Source organism: Melopsittacus undulatus, chromosome 1, assembly GCF_012275295.1.
Source record: "Melopsittacus undulatus isolate bMelUnd1 chromosome 1, bMelUnd1.mat.Z, whole genome shotgun sequence".
Classification (NCBI taxonomy): domain Eukaryota; kingdom Metazoa; phylum Chordata; class Aves; order Psittaciformes; family Psittaculidae; genus Melopsittacus; species Melopsittacus undulatus.
In genome coordinates this window covers 73,004,370-73,021,138 of record NC_047527.1, presented here as the reverse complement: position 1 = coordinate 73,021,138, position 16,769 = coordinate 73,004,370, and the positions used below count along the sequence as shown (strand labels likewise).

At 35.8% G+C, this 16,769-nt stretch overlaps 1 protein-coding gene across 1 annotated transcript in view; it reads left to right on the top strand.

Annotated features, from left to right (window-relative positions):
- Nucleotides 1-16,769, top strand: part of SEMA5A (semaphorin 5A) — a 223,148-nt gene that overhangs the window by 108,621 nt on the left and 97,758 nt on the right. The window contains exon 10 of the mRNA XM_034062463.1: nucleotides 13,046-13,253. Within this exon, the coding sequence (XP_033918354.1) occupies nucleotides 13,046-13,253 (208 nt within the window). The remainder of the gene's footprint in view (nucleotides 1-13,045; nucleotides 13,254-16,769) is intronic.

Below are 16,769 nucleotides of genomic sequence, written 5' to 3'. Positions count from 1 at the left end.
AGAAAACATGGTTGCTTTGTTTCTTATGCCTTTCCTTGACAAGGTAATAGTGTGCTTTTACACAGTTGTGAAGCACCCCTGCAACAGTTTTAACACTATTTCCCTGTAACATCTTATCCTTCTGGCCTTATACAATGTCATTTTAAGAGGCTTGAAACAAGGACAGTCAGTTACTTTGCTGTCTAAAGCTGGTGAATGTTGAAAGACAACAGTCCTTACAGTAATATGTGATCTTGAATATTTGTTTAAAAAAAATCAAATAGTAAGCCCTAAAATCAATAACTTTATTCTCTACTCCTTTTGTAGTGATCCCTACCTCTGATAAAGGAAAACCCTATCTGAATTAATACTTTGTTTATAATATTAATCTTTCTAGGAAATTGATAGCATGGTTTTGTCTTTAAGAGCCCAACATCTGTCCTGGAATTTATGCTTGTTACTAAGAATGCTTGCTGTATATTTCTGCTAGAATGTTTATGTTATTTTCTAGTGCAAACCACAGGTTTACTATGTAATTTAAACATAGAAATGTTGATTTGCTGCTGCCTTGTGTATTGTGTCATCTGTTCTGGGCAAAGTGGCTTTAAAATGTTACCAAATGAGAATGGTCACGTCTAAAGTCCAGCTAGATAGTTATAAATGATACTACAGGGCTCTAGGGAATCAAACCCAACATTTAAAATGTCCAGTAGTACTGATTTCCCTTGGCTTTATCACTGTGTGTATAGATAAATCATTCTGCCAGCTCCAGTTGGAGAGTGCTAAAGATTTTTTAATAAATAGATGGCTCTAACCAGAGCTGACTAAATTATTCACTGACAGCAATTTGTGAGAATCATAGCCCTTTATTTGTTTCACAAATTAACCACCACTTATTTGCAGTCATTTTTTGTTATTCTAATCAACCCATAAATAGGTCATGATTTTGATTAGTTTGTTGCTGATATTTGCTTATACAGTTTGTTTATAATTTAGATAACATGGTCATGAATTGTCTGCTGCAAGTGGATGACATTTGTATTCTATTCTCTCATGGGAAAAATTTAAGTAGGAGAAGCCCTTTTTTTTCCACTCACAAATTATCATTATTTCTTTGTAATTGCCCAGCTCTATCAGAAAAAGACTATAAATAAATGTCCAAAGAACATATGGTGCGTGCACTTCTGTGCAGGCACCGAAGGTCAGAATTGCTGTGGGAAGCAGTTACTGGCTGAAGAACTGGCTCTGCTTGCATAAGGGAAAGGGTAATTCACCGGCCAGGGAAGGAAAGATTGTGAAGAGCTGAAGGCAAAGTCTCAACCTTTCATTAAAATGAGACCAGCTCCTCTTCACTGAGTTTTCAAATCCTGTTTGACTACCTTATAAACTTAGACAGACTAAATAGCCTTTCCTTCTTCCTATCTATTTTTTTTTTTGCAGGAATGTCACCTCTTCTTCCTGGCAGGCAAACTAGACTTGATAACATTTGTTTGTTATTAGATATTTCTAATGCACAGATTGTGAAGCTGTGAGTGAAAAGGGGTATCTTACGTAGTATTCAGTGTTGACCTGCTGTCTTCAAAGCTAAGTTTTCTATTAGATCTAAGCCTATATTCAAATCTGTTGTTTTATTCCTGGTAGCATACAGTGATGGTCAACAGACCTGGTTCTAATTTTGAAAACAGCTGTTGAAACTAGCCTTATGTTGGGACAAAGTCTGACCTTTGAACCGTGTAACTCTTGTGTGAGTACACAATTGGTGTTGAGGACTCTTCCTGAGAGAAGTGGGGAGGAAACCTGCCTTCCTTTGAAGGGACTTGGCTGTATCAGAACTTTTCAGAAAGGATTAGGTAAGTTGACACATTGCTGAGCATTGTGAACTTTAGAATATTCTGTAAGGCCTTCTACTTCTACAAAGTCTTTAATTAAAAGTGGACATTTATAAAAGTGACTCAATGAACCTCTGCCAACCAAGGAAGAAAGTGGAATAGTTAAATCATGATGGAGGGAGGGGTGAAGGGAAGGAGAAGTCCAAACCCTTCATGAAACTCATCCTTGACCATAAAACAAACAAACAAACCCTGAACAAACAAAAACCCATAAATGTTGGATCACAAGCATGATGACATTATATGTACAATACTCAGTGTGAGCTGTCAGAAAGGCAAAAGTTAAATATTCTGTTGAACCCCTGTTTGTGTTATGAACTTCTTCATTCTGCAGCATTTCTCTCAGTAAACCTCAATAAATACAAATGTTTACAACTATGCAAATACAAGCAGTGCCACTAGTAATCAGTAGGAGTTTCTTCCTATAGTATTTGTGGGTATTTTTTTCTCTTGTCTTTACTCAGGTCTGGTCATAGGACATGGCAAATCTTCATAAGCTAAAGAATTTCTTGATACAGATATGCCTTATTTACTTTGTCATGTGACGTGTAAGAGTTATCAAAATGTGAAGATGTATTATTCCAAATACTGTGGCCTTTGTGTGAAGAGTCCTATAACCTACAGGCAGATTCACAAAAGTTAGGTTGGGTTCCATATGTATTTTACTGTTTCAAGTCACTGGGTAAGAGTCATAATACTTGGAGTATAGACTCATTTGTCTACAGATTCATTCTTCTAGTTTATTTTTCTTTTTCTTTCTTATCTCATGAACCTTGTAAATTTGGTAATACAACTGCTCACCTTCAGTAGGAATAGCCATGACCACAACCAACAGAGAGGTTAGATCACTTGCCTATGAGACAAGAGCTGGTTTTTTGACTAAGAACGTGTGTGAGATTTCCTGGTTATTACCAGATGTCCTGACTCCTAGACTATTATATAAATAAGATATAATATGATTATATGTATTGTATACTATGGCTGTTACTGCTTCAGTGAACATCTGGCTAGAGGCTTTTAGGTTCATGTCTCTAATCCCAACTTTGCTTCTGTCACTTCTTTATTTACTTCCTAATTTACTTTAGAAAGAAATCAGCATCATTCTTTCCATCTATATTTCTGAACAAAAGCTGTACTTCATGGTGAAATTGCTGCTGAAGTACCGTGTATTGGATTTGTACGCAATATCTGTCTTTGGCTCATCTAGGAATTGAGGCATAGGGGCATGTACTATGCAAACTGCAAATGAGTTTGAGTGTAGGATAGTCCCTGAAATATTCTAGTCAGCCTATGGCAGTCAGCTGTCTTTCTGACACTTCCAATGAAAATAGCCACATATGACTCAGTTAAGAAATGAGGCAAGGTTTATTGCTGTTATCTGAGAATAGTTTTCTCCACTTGTGCATGTAAGCACTTCTTTGATCTGGGCCCTAACAAATTTATTCAGTAGGAAAACACTATCATATTCATAGCATGTATTAGGTAGTACAACATATTTATTATTGCGGTGGCATGAAGGAAGGCAATAAAAAATAATAAGAGCACTAAGCACTCCCTGTCCAGTCAGATCCAATCAGAGTTAATACATCTCAACTTTGGGAGACTGCCAGGGATCCAGAGCTTGTATTCACTAGTAATTTTAGCCTTTGGGTACAGTGTGGCATTCTTCATTGCTGCTGTGTGTCAGGTAGCAAGTCTTAAATCATTTCATTTCATCAAACCATTTCATCTTGTGATTAATATCTGTGTTTATTATCTGCTCTACTGCTTTAGTTAGAGGTTACACATTTTTTTAGAGGTGTTCATCTTTGCTCTCTGAGAAGTCCAGTCCTAGCTACTGATTAAATGTTTTACAAGGTCTGAAAAAATTGGGATGTTTTCTCTTCCTGAGGATAAGTTTCTGTGAAATTAATGTAGACTTTTTTGTTAGCTGGTTTCATTGTGAATTGTCTAACCCAGTAGCAACCTTATAATTTTCTTTCTTTCTTTTTTCAAAATCCAGGATATCAAAATATTTCATCTCTTGATAGGTGTAATTTTTCCCATTCAGAACCATAAGAATTCATGTGTCTTGTTTGCCTCAGGGTTTCAAATCTTATGTGTGATTTTTAGCACAGTAAAAGCTGGATGTTGCAAACATGCATGGCTGTAATTAAAATGTGTTGCCAAATGGGTATTCTCTAGAATAGGTGTTACTCACATATAGCTCTTTATATTGGATCTGTTTAGTTATCATCTGACTGTCCTTAGGGAGAAAAAAATTCTGAGCTAGAAGAATGTTTCTTTTTATATACCAAGTTATTTCAGTCTGATGCAAGACAAAAAGTTATACTGGGCTTCTTTGAGGATGCTGGCTTCATTTGCCATGATCTTTGTAAATATTTTTTTATTACTCCGTAACTTTATAGACATAAGTAGAACCGTATAACAGAATTAAATACAAATTCAAAATGAGATTATTGCTTGGTAAGATCAAGGACTTTGTGCCTTAGTCTGTATTGTCTACCTGAAATTTCCTGATACCTTCACAGGGAAGATAAAGAGTCTGACATATTAGAGCCAAATTTGAAATTGTCAGTCACCTGTTTGCCAAGTCAGGAGTAAAACCTTTCTGTCCCCCACCTCATTGAAGTCTCATGGAAAGATTTTTATGCAGTAGTTTTAACCATTTTCTCACTGCTTATACAGCATTTCGTAAAATGATATTAGTATCTAAAGTACTCTTACTCACATTTTTAATATAACTTTCTGAGTGGGGATGTAAATGGTGATACCTCTATTGCGGGGACATAATCAGATAGCAGTGCCTTGAGCAAATCTAATACACTTTTTGGGCTTCTCCTCTGCCATAAACACAGCAACATGAGAGAGAAAGGTCAGTCTGATGATACAGCAATGCGAATGGTAACAACACTCATACGGGGTATGTAGAGCTGAGCTTTAATTCTTCCTGGGCTTGAGAATTCAAGCCTATGTCTTCAGCTTCCATATTGAATGATTACTCCAGGGGAGAAGGGGCTGCTGTGGGATGGGGAGGAGCCCTTCTGGATCCGCTCACCAACAGTGTTTTAATCTACATGCAGAGCACACAGCTCATCTTGTCTGCAGATGCAGGAGTACAGCAACTCACAGCCAAGTAGGTAGAGAATTCAGCTAGAGAGATGATGCCTTGCTCCCTGCTGCACGGGGTATTAAAATGTATTTTAAATACCTTTTTAATTAAACAGTAAGTTCCCTGAAGTTCTCTAAGGAAATGAAAAGCACCTAAATCACATCAGAAAAATCACATTCATGTGTTTTCTTGGCTGCAGCTGAGACTTTTCTGTCTTTAGTTCAGCTGTGTCCTAAACATTGAGGGAGAATTAGGTTACAGACTGTCACTGGTTTTTAATTTGTCAGCAAATCAAGTTAGTGTGCAAGAAAACAGTGTAACAAAAGATGTTTCAGATCTTCAGAAGGAAAAGGTACTTGTTAAAGTATCTATATTTATATATTGTTGTCATTACATAAAATAGTTTTACAAAAAGTGAAGGTTCAAGTTTTATTTTTTTTTTCACTTTAGATGTTATTACTGTTCTGAACACCAGTTTCACACACAGAGTCTTAAGGGAGAGAAAGCTGGCAATTGAGCCCAGATCTCACAAGTCTCCAAATTGATTCATAAGACAATTTCTTTATTAAAACTTTTATCATCGAAAATTAATTACATGAGTTTTCAAATAAAAGATTTTTAAAAGATATCACTTCATAAAGTCTTAAAATAGTTAATGCTTTATGTCATATAAACAAAAATAATGTATCACAGATTGAAACATTAATGTGGGGGTTTATTGACTATAGCCTGTTAAGGACCTGTAGCTGTTACGGCTTTTGCTTATCAGTACTCTGAAGATACATGCTGACTAAATTGAGTTATGAAGTGTTATAGATAGGTTCATCTGCTCTAAATCAGACAAAATTTATGAACTTGTATCTTACCTCTCGCAGTCACATCTTTGGCAAGCTGAAAATCTCTTATCAGATTGAAAATAGAAGTAGTAAATAAAGGGTGCACCAATGAGCATGAGTCATGAAAAATACATACATTTTGAGAGTGTTGAGATTACTTTGGGTTTATTTTTTTGTCAGGCAAGAGGAAACATCTCTTTTAACCAAGTGCTCTGTCCTTTGAAACTTAATACACTAAACACTATGCAGTGTAACTGTTTATAATTTAAAGATAGGTTTTACTAAAATATAAATAAAGCAAATAAGTACCTTTTTAGCACTTTTTTTTTTTTCCTTTATAATGGCCAGGACACCAGACAAGTGAATGTCTAATTGTAAGATTGCTGCAAACTGTTTATAGTTTGACAGGAAGCTTCACATGAACATTGCAGACAATTTACAGCATTTATTGGGAAAATGCAACAAAATTATTTTTGTGTTTCCAGCTATGGTATTTGTTACAAGCTTTTGTTATGTAGTTACATAATTGCCTTTGTGGTATAAAAAATATGCTTTATATCTATATTCCTGTTAATATCCATCATTGTCTTGTTATCATCATGAGAATGAGCTGTAATAGCAAGGCAGTCACAGTAGTTTATTGTTGAAATTCTTCATAAGCTTATCACAGTTCTTATTCTCTATGAAGGCTGCAAGACAGAACATGTTCAGATTTCTAATCTCCATTTTTGACTGATACTTGTAGAACAATCATATATATAATTTATTACACCATGAAATATATTAAAAGTAGAAAAAAAAAAAACCAAACCCAAATTAGTTAGCACACTGACCAGATTGTTCAAGCAGTGGTTTAATTTCAAATGGAGAGACAAACTATAAGCATATAAACCAGCTCTGAAAATAAAAATGAAAAAAAAAAAATAATTTATGTCTTGATAAAGCATCAGAATCTCATATTTTTTCTTAAAGAAATCTCACTTTTTTTCTTAAAGAAGTAATGAATATGCATGTAAAAAGTTAAGATATTTGAAGTAAAATTCTGTAAATTAAAGTGGGAATTTTAAAATCAAAGTATATCCTTGAATTGGGTTTTTTTTTGTTGTTTTGTTGGGGTCTTTGTCCTGCATCATCGTAGAAGTGCTATACTTATCCATAATCTATTTTTAGACTTTAAAGCAGAAAGGTTGAAGCTCAGTCTTTCACTTGTCCTTTAGGCAGTAGTGTGATTAAAAACCAATTCCAGTAAATCAAGTATAAATGCATATCTCAGAAACCTGGAGGTAAAAGATAAATTAAGTTACAGAGAATGGTTATATTATCTTCTGAATATGCCCTTGCTTTAAACCAAATTATTTCCCACTCGCTTATGGGAAAAGAGATTATAGCAAAGGCTTTAATTATCCATATTATACTAATGATTTCACTAATTTTAAAGTTATTTTAGGAAGGGAAAAAATGGACAGGTTTTAAATCCTTTAATATTCTGTGTACCATATGCATCTTTTTTGATGCCACACAGATTGCTAAATCATAAGTCCTGGGCTTTCTCTTTGTATGCTTATCCAGCTGCTATATTAGTTGTTCCTGTGGGATTTTTTTCTGCATTGAGCACACTTAAACTATTATGCAATCTAATACTGTCATTGGACTAATTTTCTGCTTTTAAACAAACACATATTCTGCTTTGCAGTAGGGCTTTCTTTCAGCTCTTGCAGTGGAGGAAAGCAAACACTGATGATGCATTTTTTCACAGTGAGAGGATGTTTATCAATCACCTGCCACTTTCTTTGATGTCATACAATTATACATTCTGTACATCAATTTTTGTTTGATATTTTATTCTTCTGAAAGACCACTGCTTTAAGGCAGCCCTAATACCCTATTTTTTTCTGTTTCTATGGTGCTGAATACAAATGTTGTATGGTGAATGTAAACACTTTATATACACATATGGATAATATTTACAGGAAACTTCACATTAACAGATTTGTTCTTTAATTTCAGCAGTCTTAATACTGTCTGAATGCTTTTATTTTCCCTCTGGAAAAATCGGTTTTATACAACAAGTAATATGCAAAACCAGAGTATAAGGGACAAAATAAAAATAGTTAATAAATATTATTTTACAAAATACATTTCAGATTACACTCCTTGAAAACCTATGTAATTTGCAGTCATTTCAGCTACACTTTACAATGTTTTCTCTGGAATATCTATCTATTAATTTTAAACTTTTCTTTAAAACAAAAAACTGATTATGTTGCCAAATTATCAAAGATGCCAGTGAGTCTGTTTTCAATATACAAAGTAGCATATTTTTTGCATAGCTTGTACCTTATTCCTTACTGAAGTTCAATTACAAACGTCACTTGCAATATCAAATAGAACTTTAGCTTCTATTTTCTGTGTCTTGACCATTTCCTCTGCATTGACCACATTTTTTTTTTCATCTACCTGCAGCATTGTACTTTTCAAAACAATATTTTGTGGGAAGATGGCTAAATAGACCTTTATTTACATTTACTATTCTTAGCTCATAATTTGCAGTGGATTTTGCTTTTGAGTTTTTCTTGGTATAGGCAAGGAGATTTTCAGATCTCTAAAGGCACCTTCTTGTGCTCAGAAAGTGCAGGAATACTTCTAAAGTTATACATGTAGACATAAAGCTACCCTGAGGATGTCTTTGAGACTATTACAAGTATCTTTTGTTAGCAACTCATATGGCTTAGAAGGCACCAATGACTTTTTTTCTACATTACTGGAAGACAATGCCATAAGCTTCTCCTCTGAAAAAATATTGACTCAGATTCCGTGTTCTGGTGCTGGTTCATTTGCTTTCTGGAAACCATCCTTCTCTCCAAGATACTATGCTGAACTAATGTAAAGTGTAGATAATATTAGATTTTGCTTCACTGTCCAAGAGTTAGGTCTGAAAGCTTCCCTCTTGAAAAACAATGTGTGAAGTTTTCTTTCCTTTCTTTTAAAGTGGTGAAATGAACTTTCTTTGACACTCCCTCATTTTGGATTATTTGCTAAAGAAGTTTTTGCTTGAAGAATGCGGCAATATTTTGTAAACATAGTAGCTCAGATAAATATATATTCTCCTCCATAGCAAGAAGTTGCTCCAGCTTACACTTTGCTTTTCAGTTTTAGAGACCACTCTTTGATTTTGTCCCATTATCATTTTTTTCATTACAGACTCTGTTGCCTCCTCTTTGACTCCATCTTAGGCTTTCCATTTGGTTCATCATAGTCTCCTAAACATTACATTGGAATATTTCAACTAGAATTTTTTTTTCTTCTACATCTTCATTCACAGTGATTAGATTTTTAACGTTCAGTTGCTGGTTTTACAGGTGTTTTAAAATGTATTGAGCTTAACAAAGCACATTATTTACTCATTGTGGCCATTGTATTTTACTACTCCTGTATATACTTGGTCATCCTTAAATCAAGGCTGTCAGGTGTCTGCATCTATTCCAGTATGTCTTGCTTACACTCAAGATGCAAAGGTGCCATTCATTTGAATTCTTATATAGCTGTTGGATTCAGCTTTGACATTTGTGATGAAACTGGAACTTTGATTTTGTCCATGGCAGTAAAGTTACATCCATTAGGAAGGTCTGTGTTTAGTATTCTTCTTAGCTGTTTCCTGGCAGAAGTGGATGGTGAGTTTGATTATAAAGTAAATATTCACTTGAAAGATTTTGACAGGTCTGAAAACCTCCATGTCCCAGAGCTGTATTCAAGACACATTTCTTTCCACGCTTCTCTCTTTATTTTGCTTTACAACTGTGGTGTGAAAAAACTGAACAGCCAACACTTTCAAGGATAGGAGTTTAACAAGTTCTTTAGGAAATATGTGATCTTTGCTGGAGGCTTGGTGCATGATCTTGCACGCATTGTAGCATAATTGGAAACACTGGAGCAAATGACCTGGCTTTTGAAAGTACTGATGCAACGGTAATGATTTTTCACCGTAAGGAAACCTGGTCTAGCCATTATTACATGCAGGTATAGTTTGAGGTTTATAGCTACGTACACTTCCTAGGTACCATAGTCTGGTGAACACAACCACCAATTCAATCTATGTCTGTCTCACAAGTTGTATATACAAATAGATCCTCACCCTAGTTTGGGCTTTCAGGTGGTCCATGCAAAATCAGAGTCATAGGCAGGAGGAATTTAAAACAAAGAAGATAGGTTATAGAAGGTCAGAAGTAGGAGAGTTTACTGATGCAGAAGTAGATCTCAGATAACATTTTATTCTTTTTTTATTGAACTTACATATGACCCACATGGCTGTTTGAAGAGTAGTGTTTCTTCCTCATAATCCATAGGATCCCTGGAACTGCTTCTTCACTTAAAGCCCAGTCGTTTATGACTTCTGACATTTCTGTGCAAGTGCTGATTTTAGACAACAAATGGGAAAGGAATGGTTTAGATGCTGAAAGAAGTCAAAAGGAAATGGGAGGAATGGAGAAGGTATACCAAGATAAGAAGGAAGAACAAGAGCAATGACAGCTGTCCTGGGGAAGGCATTAATGCTGCAGATCTCAGTGAGAATGTTTTATTTCCATCTAGAGCAGTATGCTGCTGTAACCATACTCCCAAGATCATAGGCCTCAATATTAAAAAAATAAAATAAAATTGGAATTCTGCCCTATGCAATAAACAGATTCACTGATGAGAAAAGAAGGACTGTGTATTTGGGTTTGGTCATATTCTCTTGTCCAAAGCTGCACTTTTAAATTGAAAGTCTATATAGGCATGGAGGAAAGAGGCCTCTAGTCTGTTTTTGTTTTTCCTTTTATCTTGGCAGAAGTGACAGCAAGTGACTCAGTCTGTGGATGGCAGACTCAGCACAGTGGCAGGTAGAAATATTAGTTTGTTTGAGGAACACTGAATGTGTACCTGATTTTTGTTTCATGCAGTAAAAAGATGCAGGCAAGCCAAATGCAATGAATCGTGAATCATGCTGAATCTGTTGGCTGCCAGTTAGACAGGCGATACCGAATTGTCCTCACTCATCTATAAAGTGATCGGTATCACTTCATATCTGTAAAATCACTTTATCACTTTATATTTTTAATTTATATATGTAAAATGATCTCGGTGATTATTCTTTTCTTCCTCTTTTCTTGCTGCTAGTACCCCTTCCAAGTTCCATGCTCCAAAAAATAAAGTCTAACCCATACAGCCACTGACTTCTTTTTTCTGGGCACTTCTCAGACCATGTTTTTGCCTTGAAACTTACTGTAATTGTAGTTGACATTTTACATCCAACCAGTGCCAGGGGAAACACTGCTTCTTAGGTTCTTCAGTAGACCTGGTTATCACTTTATTATGACAAAACTGATTCTTAGCAATGGTTTAATTGATTTTTTTATATAGCTGTACTTTAGATTGTTTGGAAAGAAAGTGATAGTCAGATTAGAGTGATTTTTAATAGCAAAAAGGTTAAGTTTTAATGAAAATTAAAACTCTAATTTAATGAAAGTTTTTTTCCTAATAAATACTCAAGAGTGAGTCCTGACAAGACTGCTTATACCAAAAAAGGAGGAAAAGGTAAACAATTATAAAAAGTGATTATATTAAGAATTGAGAGGTCAGTCAGAAGACTTCAACATGCAGACATTATCTGTTACACTCAAAATCTTGTTAGGGACTAAGGGAAATGCACTTTATCTACTGAGCTAAGCATTTGTAGTTCGTCTAATTAGTTTTGACTGTCTTATAAAGTTAAGTCCATATTATCCAAGTATTAAAGTTTTGTTAATAGTATGGTTAAAATCTGATACATAAACTTCCTACAGAATGTTATTTGGTGTTATCTCCCCCCTTCCAGTACTTCTCCAGTTCTTAAGACTATTCAGTCTTCCTCACGAAAAGGGAAAAGACTTTAACAGTAATTAGCATCTTCAGTTCTCCACCTCCTCTTCAGTTTTGGAGTTTGCTTGAGGCTACTTTTTTTGTATTTTCTTAATTTTGCTTAATTGCTGTTCATCAGTACATCCCAGGCACGCTGCCCCTGTGCCACCTTGTTACCCTGCAGGGGCTGTTTGTCCTGCAGTGACTACAGGTGCCAGCCCCTGGCCCAGGTGCTACCAGAGTGAAGCCAACACAGGGAGGCAACAAGAATGTGGCCAACAGGCAGTTGCTGCCATGGCTGAAAGAAGCTCTCAATAAGGCAGGGCCAGACCCGTGCTGAAACCCTGCACAGCCAGCTCTCCACCAAGCTGCTGGCTTTGTGCTAGTGATGGTAAACCCCATATTTAGTGGTCTGCAGAACATCCCAAACATTTGTCTTGCAATTGTTACCAACTCACAAAAGATTTTAGTCTTTTGAGACCTCACATGAGTAAGAGCTAATCTCAGTATGTGTTTGCTGTGTTGAATATTTAAAATTTACTGTTGCTGGTACATGGAAAATTGCATAATACAGTTTTGGTCAGAGCAGTACCTAAAATATTTATCAGTACGAGAATGTGGTCTTTTGTATTCAGAATAAATGTTCTTTGATATTGCTAAATTATTTAAAATGTTTGCATGAGAGAATCAGAAATCTCATCAGTAGTCTGACACTGGTTTGTGATGCTTAACTGTCTTTGCTTAGAAATCACAATAAGAATAGAAGTTAAGAGAAAATGCTAAAAGATAAGGTTTTTTTTTTAAAGGTCAAAATCCAGGTAAGTAAAAACAAGGAACACAGCCTTGTTTTATTATTGTATTTACCCAATTAAGACCTACAGGTAATCATGCTTATGAACACAATACGTATCTAAACCCCATAGTTTTCAGCCCGTAGTATTTTAAAACAGTCTGGGACAATGATGGACTTTATTGCTTTTTAAACTGCTTTAAACATAGTAAAGTACAGTACAATCTCGTAAATTAAAATCAGTAACCCTTGCTATGAATGTACATTTATAATGATCACAGTTTGAAAGGTTGTTTTCCAGTGACTACTTCTGTGAAGTCTGTTATGCACTAATGAAGTTATGTTTTTTACTGTATTACATCACATAGAAAACTTTAATGACTGTTCTCAAGTTCTTTTCACCATACTGTAAGCAATTTAGGAAACTCCAGTCAAAGTACTCCCATGTTCTGAGGCTTCATTGAAAACATCCAGTATGCGATGAAGATTTATCCACTGAATGACATTAAGTAGGTAGAATTCCTGTAATGATTTTTAGTAACCCATTTTCCTCTTATATTTGCAGACTATGGTACTATTAAGAAAGTACTTGCCCCAATGAACCAGACTTCAAGTAGCTGCCTGCTTGAGGAAATTGAACTCCTGCCAAAAAGTCAGCGAGAGCCCATCAGGAGCCTTCAGATCCTGCACAGCCAGAGTGTCCTTTTTGTAGGCCTTCAGGAACATGTAATTAAAGTCCCCCTGAAAAGATGTCTCTTTTACAAAACATACAGGTATGAAGAATCACCTAGTTTGATTTGATTAGAGAAAAACGCTTGCGGGGGGTTGTGGAAAAATGGGAAGAAAAATGACTGTAAGTAGGAATCCAAATTACTTACCTCTCTCAGCAATAACTTTCCATCTACACTGTTTATCAGAAGTGTCTCTGACTTCTTGTACTGACTTGTCAGGACTAGATGAGACTCTCAAGAAATTATATAGATATTTAAGTGTCATCATACAGATTCTGAATTGTGATATGAAACTTTAAGAAATGGTTTATATACAAAACAGGTATCTGATAATGTGCAATATAGCTACTGGTTTAATATATTTGAAACTTGAAATCTGAACAACTTTGATGTTGGGTTTTTTTTTAAACTGTAATATAACTGAGCAAACTATCTCTGTGAGTTCAGAAATAAAACTGGATTGCAAGAATTGAAGTTAAGACTGGTTGGAAAAGTGGCTATTTAAAGGTAGTGCTGGATCAGGAAACCATAATAAAAGTTAATATTCTACTAGGTGAAAAAGTTATGCAGCTAATAATTGTTCAGTCAAACAAGGAAAGTAAGTTAAAAAGTATCACTTGGTTTTTAGACTATATCATTGTAGTTACGGAATTTAAAGTTCTGTGTACTGGTTACCTGAAAGCACTTCTGGGTTGCGAAACATATACTACTAGTGACTGTTAATTTCATGTCATTCGTTATATCTTCCCTTTGATGTGTGGTTCCAGTAATTAAGTGTAATTATTCTTCTTTTGCATCACAGAGACTGTGAATCAGTGTGATGAGCTTTTTGAGAACACTAACAGATGCATTTGGTTGTGTTTTAGCTTATTTTGCTTTCGGCTTGTTTAATATACGTTCCTTTGAAAAGCTGGGCTATTAAAGGAGAGAGAAAGGGCTGCCAGTTGTCTTTCTTGGCAGATACACTCAGGGTAACAGAGATGTTGTTTGTGCAGCAGGCAGAGATTATACTCCCTGCAAAAGCAGTGATCATTTGCAGGAGGAGACATTTCTGGCTGTCAGAGGGACCATACATGCAGTCACAGCAGGGAGGTGACCACAGGACACAGGTATAGAGCTGTGGCTTGGGACAGTCAAAGGACTTTTCCAAGGGACTTGGATCTACATGAGGATTGGTGCCATGCAGGAGCCCAATGAAAGTCTACTGGGTTGAGAAAAAAGACTGGAGGAAAAGCTGTGCCCTGAAAAGCTGGAGTAGACAAGGGAAGGGTAGTATTCTCCTTATTATATTCTTTACCAGCCCTTTTTGTTTATGTTTTCTTATTCAGCATATTTTAAGCATTTTCTACTAAAATAGAAGTGATAGGACACTCCAAGCCCCATTGGAAGAAAAATTAGTGCTTGTTTTAAGGGAAAGTTAGGCATATATATGCCTCAAGTTTTTTGTTAAAGGGCCAACATAGGACAAAGTTTCATCTTTATTGTATTTAGCGAGTTGAAACAGGATGCGTGGTGGTTTGGTAGCCCTTTTTATTTTGTTTCCTCTTTTCCATGAAGTGAAGACCTTATATATTGTGAGGTGTATATGTATGCATATGTGTATATCTGAAGGAAAAAAAAATCTAATGACATACTCTAATGCTCCTCTCTTTTCTTGAATATGATATGATTATGCCATTCTAGTTGCATAAGACAGTAAACATGATTCCCTAAGCACACGTGTTTATTTCAGAAAGGGAGATTAACCTGGTGTCCTGTGTTTTCTTAGGGGCTGTGTACCCGTAATGGCAATCATAAACACAGATCCCGTATTTATGCCAAGCCTGCACTCCAGACAGTTCAAGGCTGGAGTCTCATTATGCTAATAGTGAGGTGTGAACTTCAGAATTCAGAGATGAGACTTCCAGAGCACCTGCCTAGTTGGTGCCTGTATGGAGGTCCCACAAGGTCCCTGGTACCTGTGAGTACAAGTTGAGGGGCACATCAGTGCTATTCTAGCTGCAGGGCCCAAACTTTTCGGCCTCACAGTGTGGGACTGCTGTCTCAAATCATAGACCAGATGCATGGCTGCAGGCTGAGCATTCCTCTCCCTCTTTGAACAGTGGGGTCTAATTGACTAGATTTTAAGAGCTTGCTTTAAAAAAAAAAAAAGTGCTGTTCCCCTTTACTAAGTAGGGCAGTAGTTAAATGGCTCAAATGCTGCTCAAATGATAACTTATTCCGTTGCCCAGAGCTATGTGAAATCGTGTCTTCTGCTGGAATGACTTACTTAGAAGGAGGTGAAATTATTCCTTGTAGGTTTCTCCAGTCATATCTTTTGTAGTTGTATGACTTCCCCTGTAGTAATTAAATATCTGTTGCATCAAAATGGTTGCCATTCACTTTCTTCTTGGTTAAGGTGTTCATTGTCAATTCTAGCAGTTTTGTGAGAAAGGAGAGGATTTGCAGGTGTGATCTGGATAAAATAAGACATCTCCTTGTCATCTGTCATTAAGCACTAATGTCACTGGAAAATACAGACATAGTCTTTTTCTCATTATCACTTACTTTTGGCTTGACTAATTTTTTTCCTAGCTTACGCTAGATTTCAAGTATATTTCATTCTCTACTTGAAGAGAGTATAGGTACCTTACTCAGGGTTATAAATTTCACTAGGTAGTAGAACATCTGAAACAGTCACTGCATTGCTGAGTGCTTTAATACTCACCTTCTTGTTGTGTTGCTGACTATTCTACGCTATAGCAATGGACAGAGTAATGGGCAAACCTCACCTGCAGCAGTGCCTTTGGGAATTGTGGTTCTTGTTTGGGTTTTTTTTTTTTTTTGATTGTTTTAATTTTATCCATTCACATTTATCATACTTATGGCTGTATAACTGTGCCAAGGCTGTCTTCTGAACTTGCAGCAATAATAACTAGAGATTTTTTTCCTAGATCAAGGGCATATGTAGTCTTTAATATGTACTTCATATAAATAGAAATAAAACATGCCTGTTTATTAATAACAGCCTTAGAAAACCCCAAAGCCTCAAGATGTACCAGCACATCTGCTCTCTCTTTTTGTGTTAATGGCAAAGTGCTCACCATTTAATCTTTTCTAGTCTTTTTGTTTAGGATTATTGCAAAGGTTTCAGACAATGCAACTTCAGTCCCTCTGTTGAGCAAACTGTTCCACAAGCTAATATCACAATATGAAGATAATGTTGACATTGCCTGTTTTTTCTATTTATTTCATTATTCCTTGTTTTATCTTCACGTACTAGCCTCAAAGCATGCGCTTATTGCTTTTATTTGCAGTTTATTATGTCTCCTTAATTATCACTCTGACATGCTGTACATATTTAGCTAATTTGTATTTTCTTGTAAAGCACTCCAGCACTTTCCTGTAGTGGAATCCTCTGTGAAATGGTGTTGCCTCTGACAGACATTCCCTCTAATTCAAGCCAGTCCTATTCCATACCAACTCACAGTTCCGCTCACACAAACACTGTTATTGAAGTCCTTGAAAATATAGTTTTACATTTGGAGGCTTATTTTTATTTTTTTGCATGTGTTCTAG